The 16,987-nt window shown below is 43.4% G+C and overlaps 1 protein-coding gene across 2 annotated transcripts in view; it reads right to left on the reverse strand.

Annotated features, from left to right (window-relative positions):
- Nucleotides 1-16,987, reverse strand: part of AP2A2 (adaptor related protein complex 2 subunit alpha 2) — a 74,301-nt gene that overhangs the window by 13,479 nt on the left and 43,835 nt on the right. The window contains exons 8-13 of one of the 2 annotated variants that reach the window (XM_070765202.1): nt 11,543-11,690; nt 8,739-8,907; nt 6,461-6,598; nt 4,700-4,882; nt 4,073-4,170; nt 2,515-2,746 (exon numbers count right to left, since the gene is read on the reverse strand). In XM_070765202.1, coding sequence (XP_070621303.1) covers nt 2,515-2,746; nt 4,073-4,170; nt 4,700-4,882; nt 6,461-6,598; nt 8,739-8,907; nt 11,543-11,690 — 968 coding nt within the window. Of the gene's footprint in view, nt 1-2,514; nt 2,747-4,072; nt 4,171-4,699; nt 4,883-6,460; nt 6,599-8,738; nt 8,908-11,542; nt 11,694-16,987 lie in introns of both variants that reach the window. The other variant, XM_070765209.1, reaches the window with a different exon arrangement.

The following is a 16,987-nucleotide window of genomic DNA, read 5'->3' on the forward strand; positions in this document are numbered from 1 at the left end:
ACTGCCAAGTGTGGAAGCCAGAATGTTAGTCAATCTGATTTCTCCACTTCAGAGTCCCCTTGGGCAATGGAGCTTTGCAAAGAAAATGGATATGTGCAGCTAGTTCAACAGCAGCAAGTAGAGATGGAAACATAGAAACATAGAAGACTGACGGCAGAAAAAGACCTCTAGTCTGCCCTTATACTATTTCCTGTATGTTATCGTAGGATAGTTATGTGTTTATCCCAGGCATTTTTAAATTCAGTTACTGTGGATTTACCAACCACGTCTGCTGGAAGTTTGTTCCAAGGATCTACTACTCTTTCAGTAAAATAATATTTTCTCATGTTGCTTTTGATCTTTCCCCCAACTAACTTCAGATTGTGTCCACTTGTTCTTGGGTTCACTTTCCTATTAAAAACACTTCCCTCCTGAACCTTAAGGTAGAAGCTAGCTGGAAATGCTGCTGAAAAGGGGCACCACTGTAACTAGGATCAATTACGAATTGTCAATTAGAAGGTGTAGATGTGTGTACCATTGCAGTGGTCTCCCCAAAAACCATAAAGGGGAAGGTTGCCCTTACTTTGGCTAAATAAGGAAATCACTATTCAGTGGTCCCATAACATTTAAAGGAGCCCTGGGTTCAAGTACCTTGGACTTAGGTTTTAAGCAGTGGGAATATCACCAATCTGCAATTCCTCCTCTTCCCTATCTTCACTTCCTCTACCATTGCCATTGTTTCTGCCCCTTTCCTCTGCTGAACTAGTCAGCACTCATGGAAGTGATGCACCAATTCTAAAAGGAAAAGGTGCCAGCAGCAGGTAACTGAGGGAATGAGATGCTGATCTTAAAGAGCACTGACTTCATAAAAGTACTTTCTTTGTAACAGAACTGTCCGAGCCTCTACAGCAGGGCTTTCCAAACTTGTCAACTTTCAGACTGGTGGACTTCAACTCCCAGAATTTTCCAGTCAGAGAATTCTGGGAGTTAAAGTCCATAAGTCTTAAAGTTGACAAGATGGAAGGTCTCTGTTCTATAAAAAAGTGCCTCATCGGCTTAGGAACAGTGGGATGCTGCTGTAGCTTTTCTAACTGTCTGGCCAGTGCAGCACTGTAAGGCAATCCTCGACTTATTTATTTATTTTATTCATTTCATTGGATTTGTATGCCGCCCCTCTTCGCAGACTCGGGGCGGCTAACAACAGCAATAAAACAGCATATAATAATAATCCAATACTAAAACAGTTAAAAACCCTTATTATAAAACCAAACGTACATACAGACATACCATGCATAAAATTGTAAAGGCCTAGGGGGAAAGAGTATCTCAGTTCCCCCATGCCTGATGGCAGAGGTGGGTTTTAAGCAGCTTATGAAAGGCAAGGAGGGTGGGGGCAATTCTAATCTCTGGGGGGAGTTGGTTCCAGAGGGCCGGGGCCGCCACAGAGAAGGCTCTTCCCCTGGGTCCCACCAAGCGACATTGTTTTATTGACGGGACCAGGAGAAGACCCACTCTGTGGGACCCTGAGATAATCTTACATCTTACATCTGTTCATGTAGCGACTGTGCACAAAGTTGCAACAGCACTGGAAAAAATGCAATTTACGGCCGTTTTTCGCACTTAAAGACCATTGCAGTGTCCCCACAGTCAGGGGATCACAATTTAGATGCTTGCAATGTCCTGAGATCCCCTTCTTTGACCTTCCGACAAGCCAAGCCAATGGGGAAGTCAGAGTCATTTAATCATGTTACTAATTTAACCACTTACAGTGATTCACTTAACAACTGTGGCAAGAAAGATTGTAAAATGGGGGCAAAAACTCCCTGTGTCTCTTTTAGCAACAGAAATTTTGGGCTCAACTGCGGTCGTAAGTTAAGGACTAGCTGCAGACCATCCCAAATCACTAATGGCAAATGGAAGCTTTTTTGGATGATCAAGGCCCTCCAAGTTCAGCCCTGATCTGGGGCGGATTGGTATTACTGGCTGCTCCAGTGCAGTGTGTACGCAGCTTCAGTTGTCTTGCGTGGGTGTGCGCGCTATGTGTGCATGTGTGTGCGTGCCCCCAGCATATTTTTGCTTCTGCGCATGTGCAGGAAGCAAAAAACGTGCTGAGAGCTTGCAAGGGGAGGCGAGTAGGCGTGCGAGATTTTGGCAATTTTGCCAAAATTGCCAAAACCTCTCGCGCTCATCCCCTCGCAAGATTTTGCTTCTGTGCATGTGCATGAAGCAAAAAAAGAAAAGAAAAATGAAAAATTGAAGAAAAAAGATGGTGGCGCCCATAGGATGGGCACCGGAACAGTCGAATGCAAATTGCCCAATTTGGCAGTCGCTACCGGTGTGCAGTCCCCTACCGCATCAGTAGCAACTCGCTACTGCCCTGGTCACATCACTGCGTTCTGTTGAAGAGGAGACAGATGGTCCTTCAAAGCCACCTCTAAGTGCAAAATCATTAAGAATTTTTTTAAAAAGCGAACTCTCTTTTTGGAAGTAAGGTTCGTCACTATAAATACATGTAACCATACATACATAACATACCAAAATATCAGTACTAGCAATTGTACTGAGCCTCAGGTACTCAACAGCTCTCTGCTGTAGCTCAACGTCCGCATTTTTTAGTTGGCTGTCACTGCGCAATACGTCTTGAACGGTAGTTTTTATCTCAGGAAACAAATTTACAAACTTGATGTAAGTAGAAAGAAGTAGCGCTCTAGTTGGGACACTGCACAGATGGAACTTGGAATGCAACAGGTTGAACTGGATGAGAGGACTTGGCGAGAGAAAGAAAACAGAGTCAGAGCTAACAGTCCATTCATAATGATTTGTTTGATGGGGGGAAAGGGAAGCATGAAAGTCCTAATATTGTGTTTTGAAATAAAGACATTGCTGCTGCTGGGGGTTTTAAATTTCTAATTTTATGCTATTCTACTATTCGGTTTGTTCTGTCTCAACAATGAACCCTCCCAGGAAATATGCCCCCCTCCCCATACACACACTGATTTTACAAGATTTAAGCATTTAATTCTAACATTTTAGGAGCAGTGAGGGTTGGATTTAAAAGTTCAGCAAAAATCAGGAAATAAATCATTTTGGTGCCAGCTCCTAATTAGAGTACCCACAATGAGCCAGATTCCAAACAGAAACCAAAACAAACCATTTCTTTCATCACACAGATCTCATTCATGGGCTCTGAGTTAGCAGAAAGCCCAGAGGTAATTAGTCCAACTTGCCAGTTTGTAATTTATCATTGAAACTATATCTCAAGAGAGAAGTCCAAGCGAACAGCTGGAACATAACGAAAGTTGACTTTCACACTGAAGCATCACGTAGCTAAGCCTTAAATAGTCTAAGAGTGTTGCCAATTGTTCTACAGATCTATTCACGCAGAGACCTCCTCTTGCTTAGCCACTCCTGCCTTCTTGCAGCTCTGCGTGCCCTAGCATCAAGAAGAGGCTCCTCCTCTTCTCCTGAGTCACTCATGTGTACCTCAGGAGGTGCAGAAGGCTCTGGTTGGCTTTTAGCCTCTGACACCACATCCTCTCCGACCTCCTTGCTATCAGACTCGGTGTCAGGTCCATGGGCCTAGGGTACCATGCCACAACTGTCTCTCGATCCTCAGGATCCATGACCAGCTGCATGGGATGTTGATGGCCCACAACTCAGTTCTACTGGTTTATATTGTTTTAATGTTCAAACCAGGGGTAGGCAAAGTTATATTTGTGTACATCTATGGACATTTCTCTTGATTCTCATACTTTTTAAAACTGTAACATTATTTTTTAAATATTCTTTTCTTCTTTTAAAAAATAGGATAATAATATGCTGCAATCAAATCTTTAAATATGATAGACTTGCCTATTAAGCCAAACACATTGCTTACCTCTGCTTTAAAGGGAGAGATAATCTAAATAAAATCTGGCTATACTGGATCATGCTGGAGAGAGTTATCTAACTTCTTAAAAGTCAGCAATGTTGTACTGGTTACTGGAATTGGACTAGAACTGGGATAACTAGATCCAAATATACATGTAGTCATATGACGCCTGAGCTGAGTCTCAGCGTGATTATGCTACAGATGATATTATAATGTTTATACCTGGATCTTGGATCCCCAGCAATCAAGTTTCCAAATTCTCCCAAAATGTAGCCACCTACTTTGACCAGGTTTTCATGGCATGCTGGTGCTTGGAGAGCCTATTGAAAAAGGCATTTGGGAAGCATGAAAATATTACCCATTCAGAAAGAATGTACATGAACACCTAGTGCGGAGGGAAATCTGGGCCAATATAAAAAAAAAATAGCCTGCTATGTACATAACCTTCTCTTAGGGTCCAGATGTATAAGGACACAAACATTACACAAACAGGAAAAATGATTTATTAGTAACCCTGTTAGGCTTTCCCCCAAAAAATGTAGAGGTGTTCTTATTTATACTTAGATCCACATTCTGCCTTTGTAATAGATCCCCTCCCCCAAATACCCTAATAATTACAATTAATCCATATGGTAAAATTAAGGGCAAGATCAACCTGAGAAGTTTGTTCAAGGAAACAGATTGCAAAGTAAGGAAACACACTCCATCCTCCCCGATTGATTACGTACAGTTTTAAAATGTTTATGAGCTATTCTACAATCAACACTTTTAAAATAATGTATCATAATATTTATATTATAGAGTACAATGGATTGTAGGTAGGAAAAACTACCAAATTAATAGTCTTACCTCAAAAACTGTCTTTGCAGCATATCCTTGCACATCATCTCTGTTAATTACTATTTGAATTACTCTGTACCACACTTCTTCACTAACGTAATCCCCGGCAATTCGAATTAAATTCAGTATAGTATCCACATACCAGGTGTAGTCCACTGCATATTTCTCAGCCAGAATAGCAACTTTGAGTACCTGGAAAGAAAGGAAAGGAAAGGAAAGGAAAGGAAAGGAAGGAAGGAAGGAAGGAAGGAAGGAAGGAAGGAAGGAAGGAAGGAAGGAAGGAAGGAAGGAATATGAGTTACAGTGATCCCCCGTTTATTGCGTCCCCAACCATTGCGAACAGGGTACTTCGCTATTTTTCAACCCGGAAGTCAAAATACCATCTACGCATGCGTGCCCGTGGGCACGCATGCATAGATGGCAACCGGGAGATCAGCTGCTGGGCGGCTTCCCTGAGTCTTCCCCCTCTTGCTGGCGTCAGCGAGGAGTTTCCCCATCGCCCACGCAAACTCCTCGCTGCCGCCCGCCCTTCGCCCGCCCACGCCGTTCATTCTCGGCGCTTTCGAGCTGAATCCGGGAGCGAATTCGCTCCCGGATTCAGCTCGAAAGCGCCGAGAATGAACGGCATGGAAAAGCCGTTCCTTGCCGTTCGTTCTCGCCGCTTTCGAGCTGAATCCGGGAGCGAATTCGCTCCCGGATTCAGCTCGAAAGCGGCGAGAATGAACGGCGTGGAAAAGCCGTTCCTTGCCGTTCGTTCTCGCCGCTTTCGAGCTGAATCCGGGAGCGAATTCGCTCCCGGATTCAGCTCGAAAGCGGCGAGAATGAACGGCGTGGAAAAGCCGTTCCTTGCCGTTCGTTCTCGCCGCTTTCGAGCTGAATCCGGGAGCGAATTCGCTCCCGGATTCAGCTTGAAAGCGGCGAGAATGAACGGCGTGGAAAAGCCGTTCCTTGCCGTTCGTTCTCGCCGCTTTCGAGCTGAATCCGGGAGCGAATTCACTCCCGGATTCAGCTCGAAAGCGGCGAGAGCCAGCGCCCCCCGGACCCCCAACCCGGGTTTGGGGGGCTGCTAGGAAGCCCTCCATGCCGGCGGCAAACAGCCGCGCCGCCCCCAATCTTCGGCTCCTCGCTAGCGCTGTGGGAGTAAAAACACCATCTGCACATGCGCAGATGGTGTTTTTACTTCCGCAGCGCTACTTCGCGAAAACCCGCTCGTTGCGGGGGGTCCTGGAACGGAACCCTCGCAACGAGCGGGGGATCACTGTACTTTCTTATTTTAGCATTTACAAAAACAAATTTAGTACATTAAATTTAGTACAATATAAATTAACATTTATCTTGGAACTAACAACAAAGGCCTTATATAGCATAGTTCTACAAATATTCTAATCAAATAAAAAAAAATACACAGTTTAATGAACTGACCAAGGCCGTCACCAGGTTTTTATACAGAAGAAAAATGTTGCCGAATTTAATAGGGAAGAAATCTTACTGTAACGCTAAACTCCATGTAGGACCACTCCCTAACTAATGTGCCTACATGTTAGTTAGTCCTCTGAATAGTGTAAATATCCGAGAAATATATTTCAGTTTCCAACTAGTAACAATAATTCCAGTCCCAAAACTATTTTTAACTTCATTGTTATATTTGTTTGAAATAAATTTGTTTGCTATTGAAATTCTTAACTATGATATGTAGTTCGCCAAAATAAAACCTGGTCATGTTACATGCAGAGCATTCAATGAAAGCTGAGATAATTTTTAAAAACTTACAATTTCTTCTCTAATAGAATAATCAGCTGTTTCCAGATAACTCAGCATTTCTGCTACAATTTGTTGGGCGTTGCTTCGGTCACACATAGCATACAGGAGATCCACTGCTCTCTGTCGTACACTTACATCTCTCTCAGTCTAGAAGTAGCATCATAATTATTAAATAAATGTTTGGGGAGAGATATGAAAATAATTTTCAAACACGTATGTATACTATGAGACTTTGAAAATATTGAGATACTAAGAACTGAACCAGACTGAGTAAAAGGCAATTTTGTCATGACATCAAAAAGTCTGAATAGTACTTAGCGTAAAATGCCTATTAATAGTGTCTGAAAGAGCAGTTTTATTGCTAGGACAATTAAAGTTCCATTCAGGTTCCATAAGGCAAAGTAGAAGATGATTCAATGAATGAAAAATATATGTAAGTTCCTCAGAAACTCTTTAAAGTAAGGATGAAATTAAAAAAAAATAGTATATATCCTTATCCAAATATCTTTCTTGAACTGATTAGAAAATACCGAGGATTAAATGAGATGCATCAACCTAACAATAGGGACAACTCTATATAATGTACAGTGGTACCTCTACCTAAGAATGCCTCTACTTACGAACTTTTCTAGATAAGAACCGGACGTTCAAGATTTTCTTGCCTCTTCTCAAGAACCATTTTCCACTTACAAACTTGAGCCTCCAAAATTGTAACCAGAAAATGTGGGGAGAAGCCTCTGTGGGGCCTCTCTAGGAATCTCCTGGGAGGAAACAGGTCCGGAAAAGGAAGGGAGAAGCGTCTGTGGGGCCTCTCTAGGAATCTCCTGAGAGGAAACACGGCCTCCACCCACCCTGTGGTTTCCCCAATCACATGCATTATTTGCTTTTACATTGATTCCTATGGGAAAAATTGCTTCTTCTTACAAACCTTTCTACTTAAGAACCTGGTCACAGAACGAATTAAGTTCGTAAGTAGAGATACCACTGTATTTGCTTAGACAGTAGCAATAGCAAAGAAGAAAAAGCTGTACGCCTTACTGCCTGTTCACCATCCTCCAAGCCAGAGGTGTCAAACTCAAAACCCAAGGGCTGCATCCAACCCACAAAGTGCTTAGATCTGGCCCACAGGCTACAATGCCTCTGCCAGCGAAAACAGAGCTTGGAAGGGCTGTGTGCAAACCCACCTCCCCAGCTTCATTTTCGCTGGCAGAGGGTTGCAGGAGGCTGTCAAATGCAGCTCGAGAGCCTGTTTTTACTGGCAGAGCACTCAGCCATCATAGACACTCCCGACACAAATGATGTCAATCTGGTCACACATGCCCCATCCCTCCGAGATCAAGCAGAACCATGATGCGGCCCTCAATGAAATCGAGTTTGACACTCCTGCTCTAAGCTAACCGATACGTCCAGGTGCGGCAAAGGACAATATTCCATCTTCAGTTCTGAAGATAGATTCAAATAGGCCATCTGCCCATTTGTACAAGGTTTAGGAGGGAGTTTTTCATTTCTTTTTGCCTCAAAGAACAGAACAGCAAGGGCCAGACCAGGCCAATACTATGGAAAGGAGTAACAAGGAAGGAACTGGAATTGAGGCACAACAGAAAAACAGAAGATGAAAGAATGGAGTGTACAAACTATTCCCAATTTCACTCTGTGTGGAATGAATGTCCTCTTCCTAAAACATTGTCTATCTGTGGTTAGGATCAGCCCTAGCTCATGCAAAAGTCACACCTTTTCAGAAAGCAGGGAACACCCACACTATAAACTTTCACATTTCTTTTTTCTTCTCTCTTATCTTTCCTCCTCTCTTTTCTGCATCTTTATAGGTAGAGAATGCTCTTCTTAGGATTACCAACATAGCATTGTTCTATTTGCTAAATTTTGACATAGCAGTACAGAATGGGGGCTATAGTTCAGGCATGGCCTAATTGGGAAAAAAAAAACCTTGAACCTTATTGTGGATTATGAAATCTTTTAAACAGGTTGCAAGGGAAAAAATATTTTCATAGCCTGTAGTAGTAGAATAAAAACTTGGAAATAACTAGCTAAAAAACCCTATAGAATGCATATCAGAAGTTTGACTTGGTGCTATGTTTTTGCTGTTTTTATGTGTTTAGTTTCATTGTTTTAATATGACTTTTAACTTTTAACGCTGTTTTAACTTTTGACTGGGAGTTGCCCAGAGATGATAAGATAGGCAGCTCTATAAATGATTTAAACAAATAAAATAAAAACCAATTAAGCAGAAGAATTAGAGTCGTAAGAAATATACAGAACCAAATGTTACCTTCAATGCATTGATCACTGTTTCTATGTGTGTTTTCACAGCCTCGTGTGAAAATTCAGAGCTGGCAAGCGTGCACATGCTTTCCAATGCTAAGTAACGAAGATTAGTTTCCCGGTGTTGCAAAAACTGGCCTAGCTGATTACAGGCACGAACAAGCAGGTTTGGTTCACTAGGCAGAAGAGAGAATGTAAAAAGATAACAAACGGTAAGAATCAGTAGGACAAGTTTACTAGAGAGCATTAGTGAGAGCATTATAAGGTACCTTCACCAGCATTAAAGATGCAGCTAATATTTTCTGAATGTTAGTAATAATAGTTAAGTACTATCAATGTTCCCTCTAACGCACGCAGTGCGCTGGGGCGCAGGGAAAAACCAAGCTCAGCCCAGAGTTTTCCATGCCAGCGCGATGGAGCTGGCGCCCCATGGGTTCTAAGCCCTGCCCGGCTTCTCAGGCTCTGTCGCTGCGTGTGCTTCCCCGGGCGGCCTTGACGTCAGCAGGCCCCTGTGTCGCAGGGGGGCGGGCGTGCAAGCCCCTTGCCTGCACCGCCTCCTCTTCCACCGCCCCGCTGCCTGAGCCTATTTACAAGGAGCTGGTGGAAGATCCAATGTTGCTTTTACTCTTTTTTCCCCTACCTTTAGCAAAAGCAACATCGGATCTTCCACCAGCCCCTTGTAAACGGGCTCAGGCAGCGGGGCGGTGGAAGAGGAGGCGGTGCAGGCAAGGGGCTTGCACGCACCCCCCCCCCCCCATGGCACAAGGTGAGCACATTGGTCAGGGCAGCAGGGGCCCCCTGACGTCAAGACCTGCGACGGCCAGCAAAGCTGCTGACAGCAACCACCCGATCGCTGTGAAGGAGTCTCAAAAGCCTCCTGAGGGGGTTTAAAGCAGGGCCTGGAAGATTGCCCCCCTCCCTGCCGCATTTTGAAATGGAGAATCCGGCAGTCAAAAGAGATGCGAGCTGTCCATTGTGAGTGCTGAAACAATGGGAGGAGTTGTGAAACTTCAGAGAGAGGGGTGGGGGTTGGAGAGGGAGGATGAAGCTTCGGAGAGCGAGGATGAAAAGGCGGGAGGGGCTGGAGCCGAGTGCCTGGCAGCAGGTTTCTTCCCCACCCCATTTCCCTCCAACACGGCCGGGTTCCTCCCCCCCCCCCCCATTTTGGAGCCAACGCAGGAATGAGAGAGACCTGGAAGGAGAGAATGAGAGAGAGGGAAAAGAGAAAAGTGGAGAGGAAGGAAGGAAGGGATGGAGGGAGGGAGGAAGGAAGGAAAGAAGGAAGGAAGGAAGGAGAAATGGAGGGAGGGAGGAGGAAGAATGAAATGAATGGAGGGAAAAAGGGTGGAAGGACCTTTGGGGGGCGGTATTTTTCTTTTCTCTCAACATACATTCAAATAATACAATGTACCATCTAATTTTCCATGAAAAAAATGCAGTATTTTCTTAGTAACTAATATCAATCATCCCAAAAGTTGCAAAAGTTTTTTTTCTAATTTTGTCATCCAGTTACATACATTTTCTTTTAGTTAAATTCCCTCCTTAATGTTCCTTCAAAAAGTACAACACCAATTATATTTCTAACTTATTAACCAGTATGCCAAAGTGCTAAATTCAATTCCATTTATGCATTAATCCAAATGAGTATCACCTACTGCATATCTTATTATAATCAATACTTCTAACTTTATTAAAACAGACCAGCAATTCCTAAATTCATATATCTAAATAGAAAAATAGAAGTTAATAAAAGAGCAAACAAAACAATACTCAAGATAGAGCCAAGGATCAATAGATAGACAAATAACTTAAAAGTCTTTGAATCCTCCTATAGGGGTGGTGGGGGTGACGGGGTGTGTGTGTTGTTTGGTGATGGGCACATGCACTGTGCACTGTTATATGTTTGTTTTTTGTAAACCTATAAAATCAATAAAATTTATTTTTTTTTAAAAAAAACAATACTCCAAGCTTAATTAACCCTTCTCAAACTCCAATTTCTTCAATCTGAGCAGAACTTTGAACCAAACCCTTTTCTTTTTTCTTTTTTTGTATCCCCTTTTAATCCCCCTTTCCATTTTATTCTTTCTATTCTTCCTTCTAGGAAGAAAGGATTTTGTTAGAAAAATAAAGGGATTATTGGATCAAACTTTGGACACTTGACAAGTTAGTTATGATGGTGGCCATGTCCCAGGGTTATGTGAACATCTTTTGGGATGTTAAAGCAGCTGCAGGAATTCACTTAACGACTGTGGCAAGAAAGGTGGTAAAGTGAGGCAGAACTCACTTAACAACCGTCTTACCCAGGAGATAGAAACATTGGCCTCATTGGTTCATTTACTGACCGTTCAAAGTCACAACGGCCCTGAAAAAAGTGATTTATGGCCCTTTTTAACACTGGACCTTCGCAGGAGCCCAATGATCGGAGGATCAAAACTTTGCTGCCGTTTCATTTTTATGACCGTTGCTGTGTGTCCTGAGGTCACGTGACCCCCTTTTGTTTCCATGTATGTTTGCTTCCTTTTTTTTTTTTTTTTAAGAAAGACAAAATACAAATCTAGGTACCAGCAAAAGAGTGGTGAAAGACCAGATTGCCATGGCGTGTTGTAGGCTACTAGCATATATGATCCCTGTTGGCTTAACTTAAGAATCACTTAAATTGTTGTTGGGTCAGATCCTAATTTTTCTAACTTTGTGAGGTTCAAGTTGGAAATTGCCACTGAACAGGTTTTTGAAGTGACATGCAATTACACAGTTCAGGGTGGTTTTATAAGGGCATGCCAGTTTTCACAGCAGTGTTCTTCCAAAGCTTACCTGTCATGGTGGATAATTAAACTAATCGCTTCAAACAATACCGCATTCTTTGCATTTGAATGCTGTACTTTCTTTGATTTAGGAGGTTCTTGAGCTTTGTTAAGAATAGTTTCCAGACATTCTGTGAGACGTCCTCGAACAGAAGGGTCTTCTGGGAGAAAGAAACTCATTAGGCAAATTTGCTGAACAATGTAAAATTATACAATTACTATATGCCTTAAATCTCTCATTGAAAAAGTCAGTGCCGTTGCCAGATAACCTATGGAATTATATATCCTGTGAGTATAGAATACCTAATAATTTCTGATATAGGCAGCTGTTAGCTTCAGTACAATACACAGCATAAAATAATTCCAATCCTTAGTGTGTGAAAACTGCAGAAAGTTATATTTTTAAGTGAAAAAAGCAGCTTCCATGAAATGCTCAAGTCTGTGGCAGTAGTAAACTAAAACAAAAAGTTCACAGAGTATCTTCCTACACCACAATGTTTCTCAGAGCTGGGTAGGTTTGTCAAAATGGAAACAGCAAAGAAAGATTCTCTCTGGTCTGCTTACTAGCATCAGGCAAATAAGGAGATAAGTAAGGATCAGGAATGCTGAGAAATCCATCCTGGCTTAATGAGATGTAATCCAACAGTCATCATTTATGTCTATATTGCAACCATAGTTCCCTCTAAGCTGAGCAGTGAGCAATCGCTCACTTAAAAATCATCATCAACTCAGAGTTTTCCAAACCTGCCCAGAAGCCAAGAGGGAAAGAGTGAGAGGGAAGGAGAGAGAGAGGAAGAGAGAGAAACAGATAGAAAAAAGAGAGGAAGGAAAAGAAAAAGAAAAAGAATGGGAGTAAGGAAGAGAGAAAGAAAATCAAAATCTAGTTTGAAACTAGCTCAACTATTTAAGTGGCATTTTGATATTGATAGAGTTGCCCTATTATGAGCTCACTGCTATAGACACACAGTATAGTATTTTATTTTGAAATTCTCTGAGGCAAAACAGGGTGGGTTTTTTGTTTGTTTGTTTGTTTATTATTTCTGTGCCGCCCAGTCCCAAAGGGACTGCCGCTCAGACACTATACTTTTCGCCCCCCCCCCCCCCAAAAAAAATAATTAGAGGGAACACTGATTGCAACTAATTGGTGTTAGACTATTTGACAATATTGGCGATAAATAAGACAAACTGAATTTAAGTGCAAGGGAACAGTTCCCAGCCCATCATGTTTTGACACAATGGGAGACATTCATTTTTAAATTGTTGAAATAGTTATGCCCCCCACAAGAATAAGATGCAGACATGGGACTCAGGAATGTTATACTTGCAGATGTTATTCTAGATGTTATCTTGAAGTGACCTCCAACACAAATAGCAAAAGCACTTATGATATTTTATGTGTGTGTGTATATATATACTATATATTGCATTGCATTGGCATCCTTCAGTCTCGAAAGACCATGGTATTATGCTCTGGATTCCCCAGAGCATGAAGCCTGGGTAGTTTAGTATGGAGGATGAACTGTATGTATGTATGTATGTATGTATGTATACACACACACATAGCATATAGAGGATATATGGTGTATGTGTGTATATATATGGCTAAATATTTTTGCTGATAAATGAAAAGGAAGGGAGCCTAGTATAGATCTATTTCGAGCTTCTTATGCTCTCATCGGCTAGAGAAACCCTTACTGGGGTTTGAACCTGCAGCCTGCTGCATGCAAGGCAGGATATTAACTTCTCAGCTAAAGGCTCACCTCTGAATCAGCTTTTACCATGGAAGAGCTATATGGTTGTTTTCTGTTGAAATCACCCTGATATTGCCAAATATGGGAGGAAGCAACTTTGCTTTCCTTTAATTAAAAAAAAAAATCTGCCTTGGAATGGCCCCTGCAAGAGGCTGAGAGGCAAAAGGAAAACAAAGTTGCTTCCTCCCATATTTGGGAATACCAGGGGTGATTTCGACAGAAAACAACCTTATACGTGTGTGCGTGTGTCTGAGTGTGAGGGAGGGGGGGATTTTTTAATTGAGTCACCCTGTTGTGTGGAAGGAGCATACACTGGAGGCCATATTCCAAGGCAGATAGGCCTTTTTATAGCCAACAACTATAATCTATAAGTGTAACATATTTTTGCTGATAATGAAAAGGAAGGGAGACCACTATACATCTATTTCAGGCTTATTTGCCCTCATCAGGTAGCCACACCTTACAGGTTCGAATCCCAGTTTGCTTTCAATTTTTGTTCTGCCTTTTATGAGGCCAGGGATCTCTCTGAGGTTTCTGTTTCATCTATGTCTTCATTTAAATCATTTGTTTAAAATAGCCAATGGCTGTAGACCAAGGAAAGAGACAAACAGTATACGTTAAAGTAGTTGGATCCAGGTAACGTCGTTTCAGGCAAACTGCATTTGTTCCAAGATACTGAGAACCAGGTATGCTTGTTCAGCCAGCCGTATTTATTCAAAACAACAACAAAAACTTCTCCGTACTGAAGGAGCGGGTCCAGCAGTCACATGGGTTGCTCATGTCCAATCCGGTGGAACTGAGCCTAGTATTAAAAAAGCTTGCCGGATCCGCCCCTTCCCCAGAATTCGCTCAGTTCGCATATCCTGCGGTTGTATTGTGATAGCTCGTTCAACATTCTAACACCTTCCCTTCGTTCCTTTTCTTCAAAAGTAGTAAGATTTGTTTTATCATTATTATTTACTTGCACCAATAGCGCCAGCCGTTTGCGGCTCGGTTTTTTTCCTTTGGAGAAGTTGCGGTTTCGTTTCCCCCCGGCGGTTTTGCCGGTTACGATTCCTGCGGCCGCTTGTGGATTCTTCTAATCCTTTGGCCTGGAGGTCCTGGTGCAAGTATTAATCTATTGAATTATTGATTATTTATTGTATACAATATATTTAAGGGCTTAAGAAATACCTCCTGCGGAGTGAGACGCCTTCTAGTCTCCTGGACTTAGTCGATCGCTTCCCCTTTAAGAAATTTACGGGGCGATTTTTTCGGCGCGAAGGCCTTCGCGCCCTTTTTAAATCTAGGCCTCTCGTGTTGGCCTCCTGCCAGCCGCGTAGGCCTCAGTCCACCGCGTGGATCCCGGAGCGGGCCTTGGGGGTCCCAGGCTAAATTCTCCACCGGCTAAGCCTCCAACCAGAGTGCCTTGGTTTACTTAATTATAAAGTTTAGGGAGGCTGGCCCCGCTGGATTTGGGGGCACGAACTCTGGGTTTGCCCAGATTGTCCTCACGTCTCAGCAGCTTCGAGGCCTCGAAGCAGGATCCATTCCTCTTGGGAAGTCCTTGAAATTCTTCTCCTTATTTATTCAGTTATTGGCTCAGCCTTGTCTTCTGTTAATTGTCAGACTATGGCTACTTTTCCCAAGAGAGGCACAACTAAAGGTCCCAGAGAGGCCAGGCCTACAGGCGATGAGATTACTAGTATCCCCCAGGCCTCTTCCTCCTCTTCTCCAGGGGCCCGCCCCTCGACCAAGGTCACCAGGGCCGAGAAGAGAAGGGACCTAGCCCTACAAAAAATCCATGACAAATCAGCAAAACGTTTGAAAGTGCAGGCCCAAGTAATCAGTAGTCAAGACCCACCAGAGGCTTCTAGTCTTCCTCCTTCTGGGGTCCCTGTGTTATCTCTGGATGAGCCAAACCTAGACAGACCCCAACCTAACCTATGGGGCATAGGTCCAGAGGAACCAGATATTATTGAAGATTCCCCCCAGCCAGGATCCTCCCAGGCCTTTAGGGATTCTTCTGCCATTTCTGCTGATATTTCCAGCTTACCTCCTGAGTTCCAGTCTATTTTTGCTGTGTTGTCCAAAGCCATTGATGCCAAACTCTCCACCATCAATGAGCTTCCCTTACCTCTTCCTCCTTCTCGCTCCTCCCGCCCCTTGGGTTCTCCCCCAGCGGTCAGAGCTCCTATTCAGGATGATTCAGATTCCTCCCAGGATGAATATGAGGATATAGAGGATGATGAGGATGCTTTTCAAGGCCTATCAGATGATGAGGAATCCCAAATAAAGGTTCCTCCTCCAATTACTATTTTTCCTTCTCAATTATTCAAATCTCTCCTCCTCAAAGCTAGAATTTCTACGGGATTAGCGGCCCAGGAGAAACAAGCCTCCACTTCCACTGATCCCCCGGAGGAGAATTTACCTTACTTCACAGAGGAACAGGAGGATAACGAGGTAATTCCTATGCCTAAGTTGTTTAAAGATGCTTTACTCAAACAGTGGGAATTTCCAGCCTCTGGCCTTAATCCCTCCACCAAGGACAGAAAGTTGTACAAACTTTCCTCTTCCTATGAAGAGCTTCTATCCTTTCCCAAACCGGATGAACCTGTCAAGATTCTTCACTCGGCAGCGGCTGTGCCAGGCGAGGCGGAGGAAGTCCTCCGCCCAGAGGACAAGCGCATTGAGCAAATGCTCAAAAGAGGATTCACCGCTGATTCCTGGGCCACTAAAAGCTCTGCAGCGGCTTCCTTTTTCTCCAGAGCCATGCTGCTGTGGCTTCGCCAACTTCAACAGCATATTCCTCCCGATGACTTGAGAGGTCAACAAGACTTCAACAAGGTCTTTGCAGCTGCCCAGTACGTGGCTGATGCCACCTTGCAATCTACTAGATTTTCTGCTAAGTCTATTGCAGCTTCTACTACAGCAAGAAGACTCCTATGGATTCGCCCTTGGCAAGCGGGAGTTCGCCAAAAGTGGCAGTTATCCCAGGGTCCCTTAAAGCGCGACCTTCTCTTCGGTGATCTTCTGGATCCACTCCTCACGGAAACCACGGACAAGAAGAAAGTTTTGGGTCCAACCACAAAAAAGGCTACCAAAACGCAGTCCTTTCGTCGCCCAGGGCGCCAGCAAGATCAAGCGGCTTCCTACCAGAGATCTCCAGGTCAGTATTCCCCCCGCTTTCGTTCCCAAGGTAGGAACTCCAGGGGTAGAGGGTTTCGCTTCCAAAGGGGAGCTTCCTCTAACAGGGCTTCAAAAAAACCTAGATGGTAATCCTACCTCTATTCCCATAGGGGGTCGCCTAGCTCATTTCGCCTCTAATTGGCGTCTCACCTCCAAGGACCCTTGGGTCATTGACACTGTTCAAACAGGCCTTCTTTTAGAATTTATTTCTCCTCCCCCTAAACGTTTTATTTCCTGCCCTTCTCCCAGGTCATCCTCAGATTGTAACCGTATGGAGGAGGCCATTTCTCATCTATTGTCCATCAGAGCCATTCAACCGGTCCCTTCCGGTCAGAAGGGCCTAGGTTTTTACTCCATCCTATTTATGGTTCCAAAGTCCTCCGGAGGTTGGAGAGCTATTTTGGATTTAAAGAAACTAAATTTATTCATCAAATATAGGAAGTTTAAGATGCACTCCTTGTCTTCTATTTTGGCCGCCATTCACTCGGGAGATTTCATGGTCTCCTTAGACCTCACTGAGGCCTACCTTCACATTC

This window comes from Erythrolamprus reginae, chromosome 1, assembly GCF_031021105.1.
Source record: "Erythrolamprus reginae isolate rEryReg1 chromosome 1, rEryReg1.hap1, whole genome shotgun sequence".
Taxonomy (NCBI): Eukaryota; Metazoa; Chordata; class Lepidosauria; order Squamata; family Dipsadidae; genus Erythrolamprus; species Erythrolamprus reginae.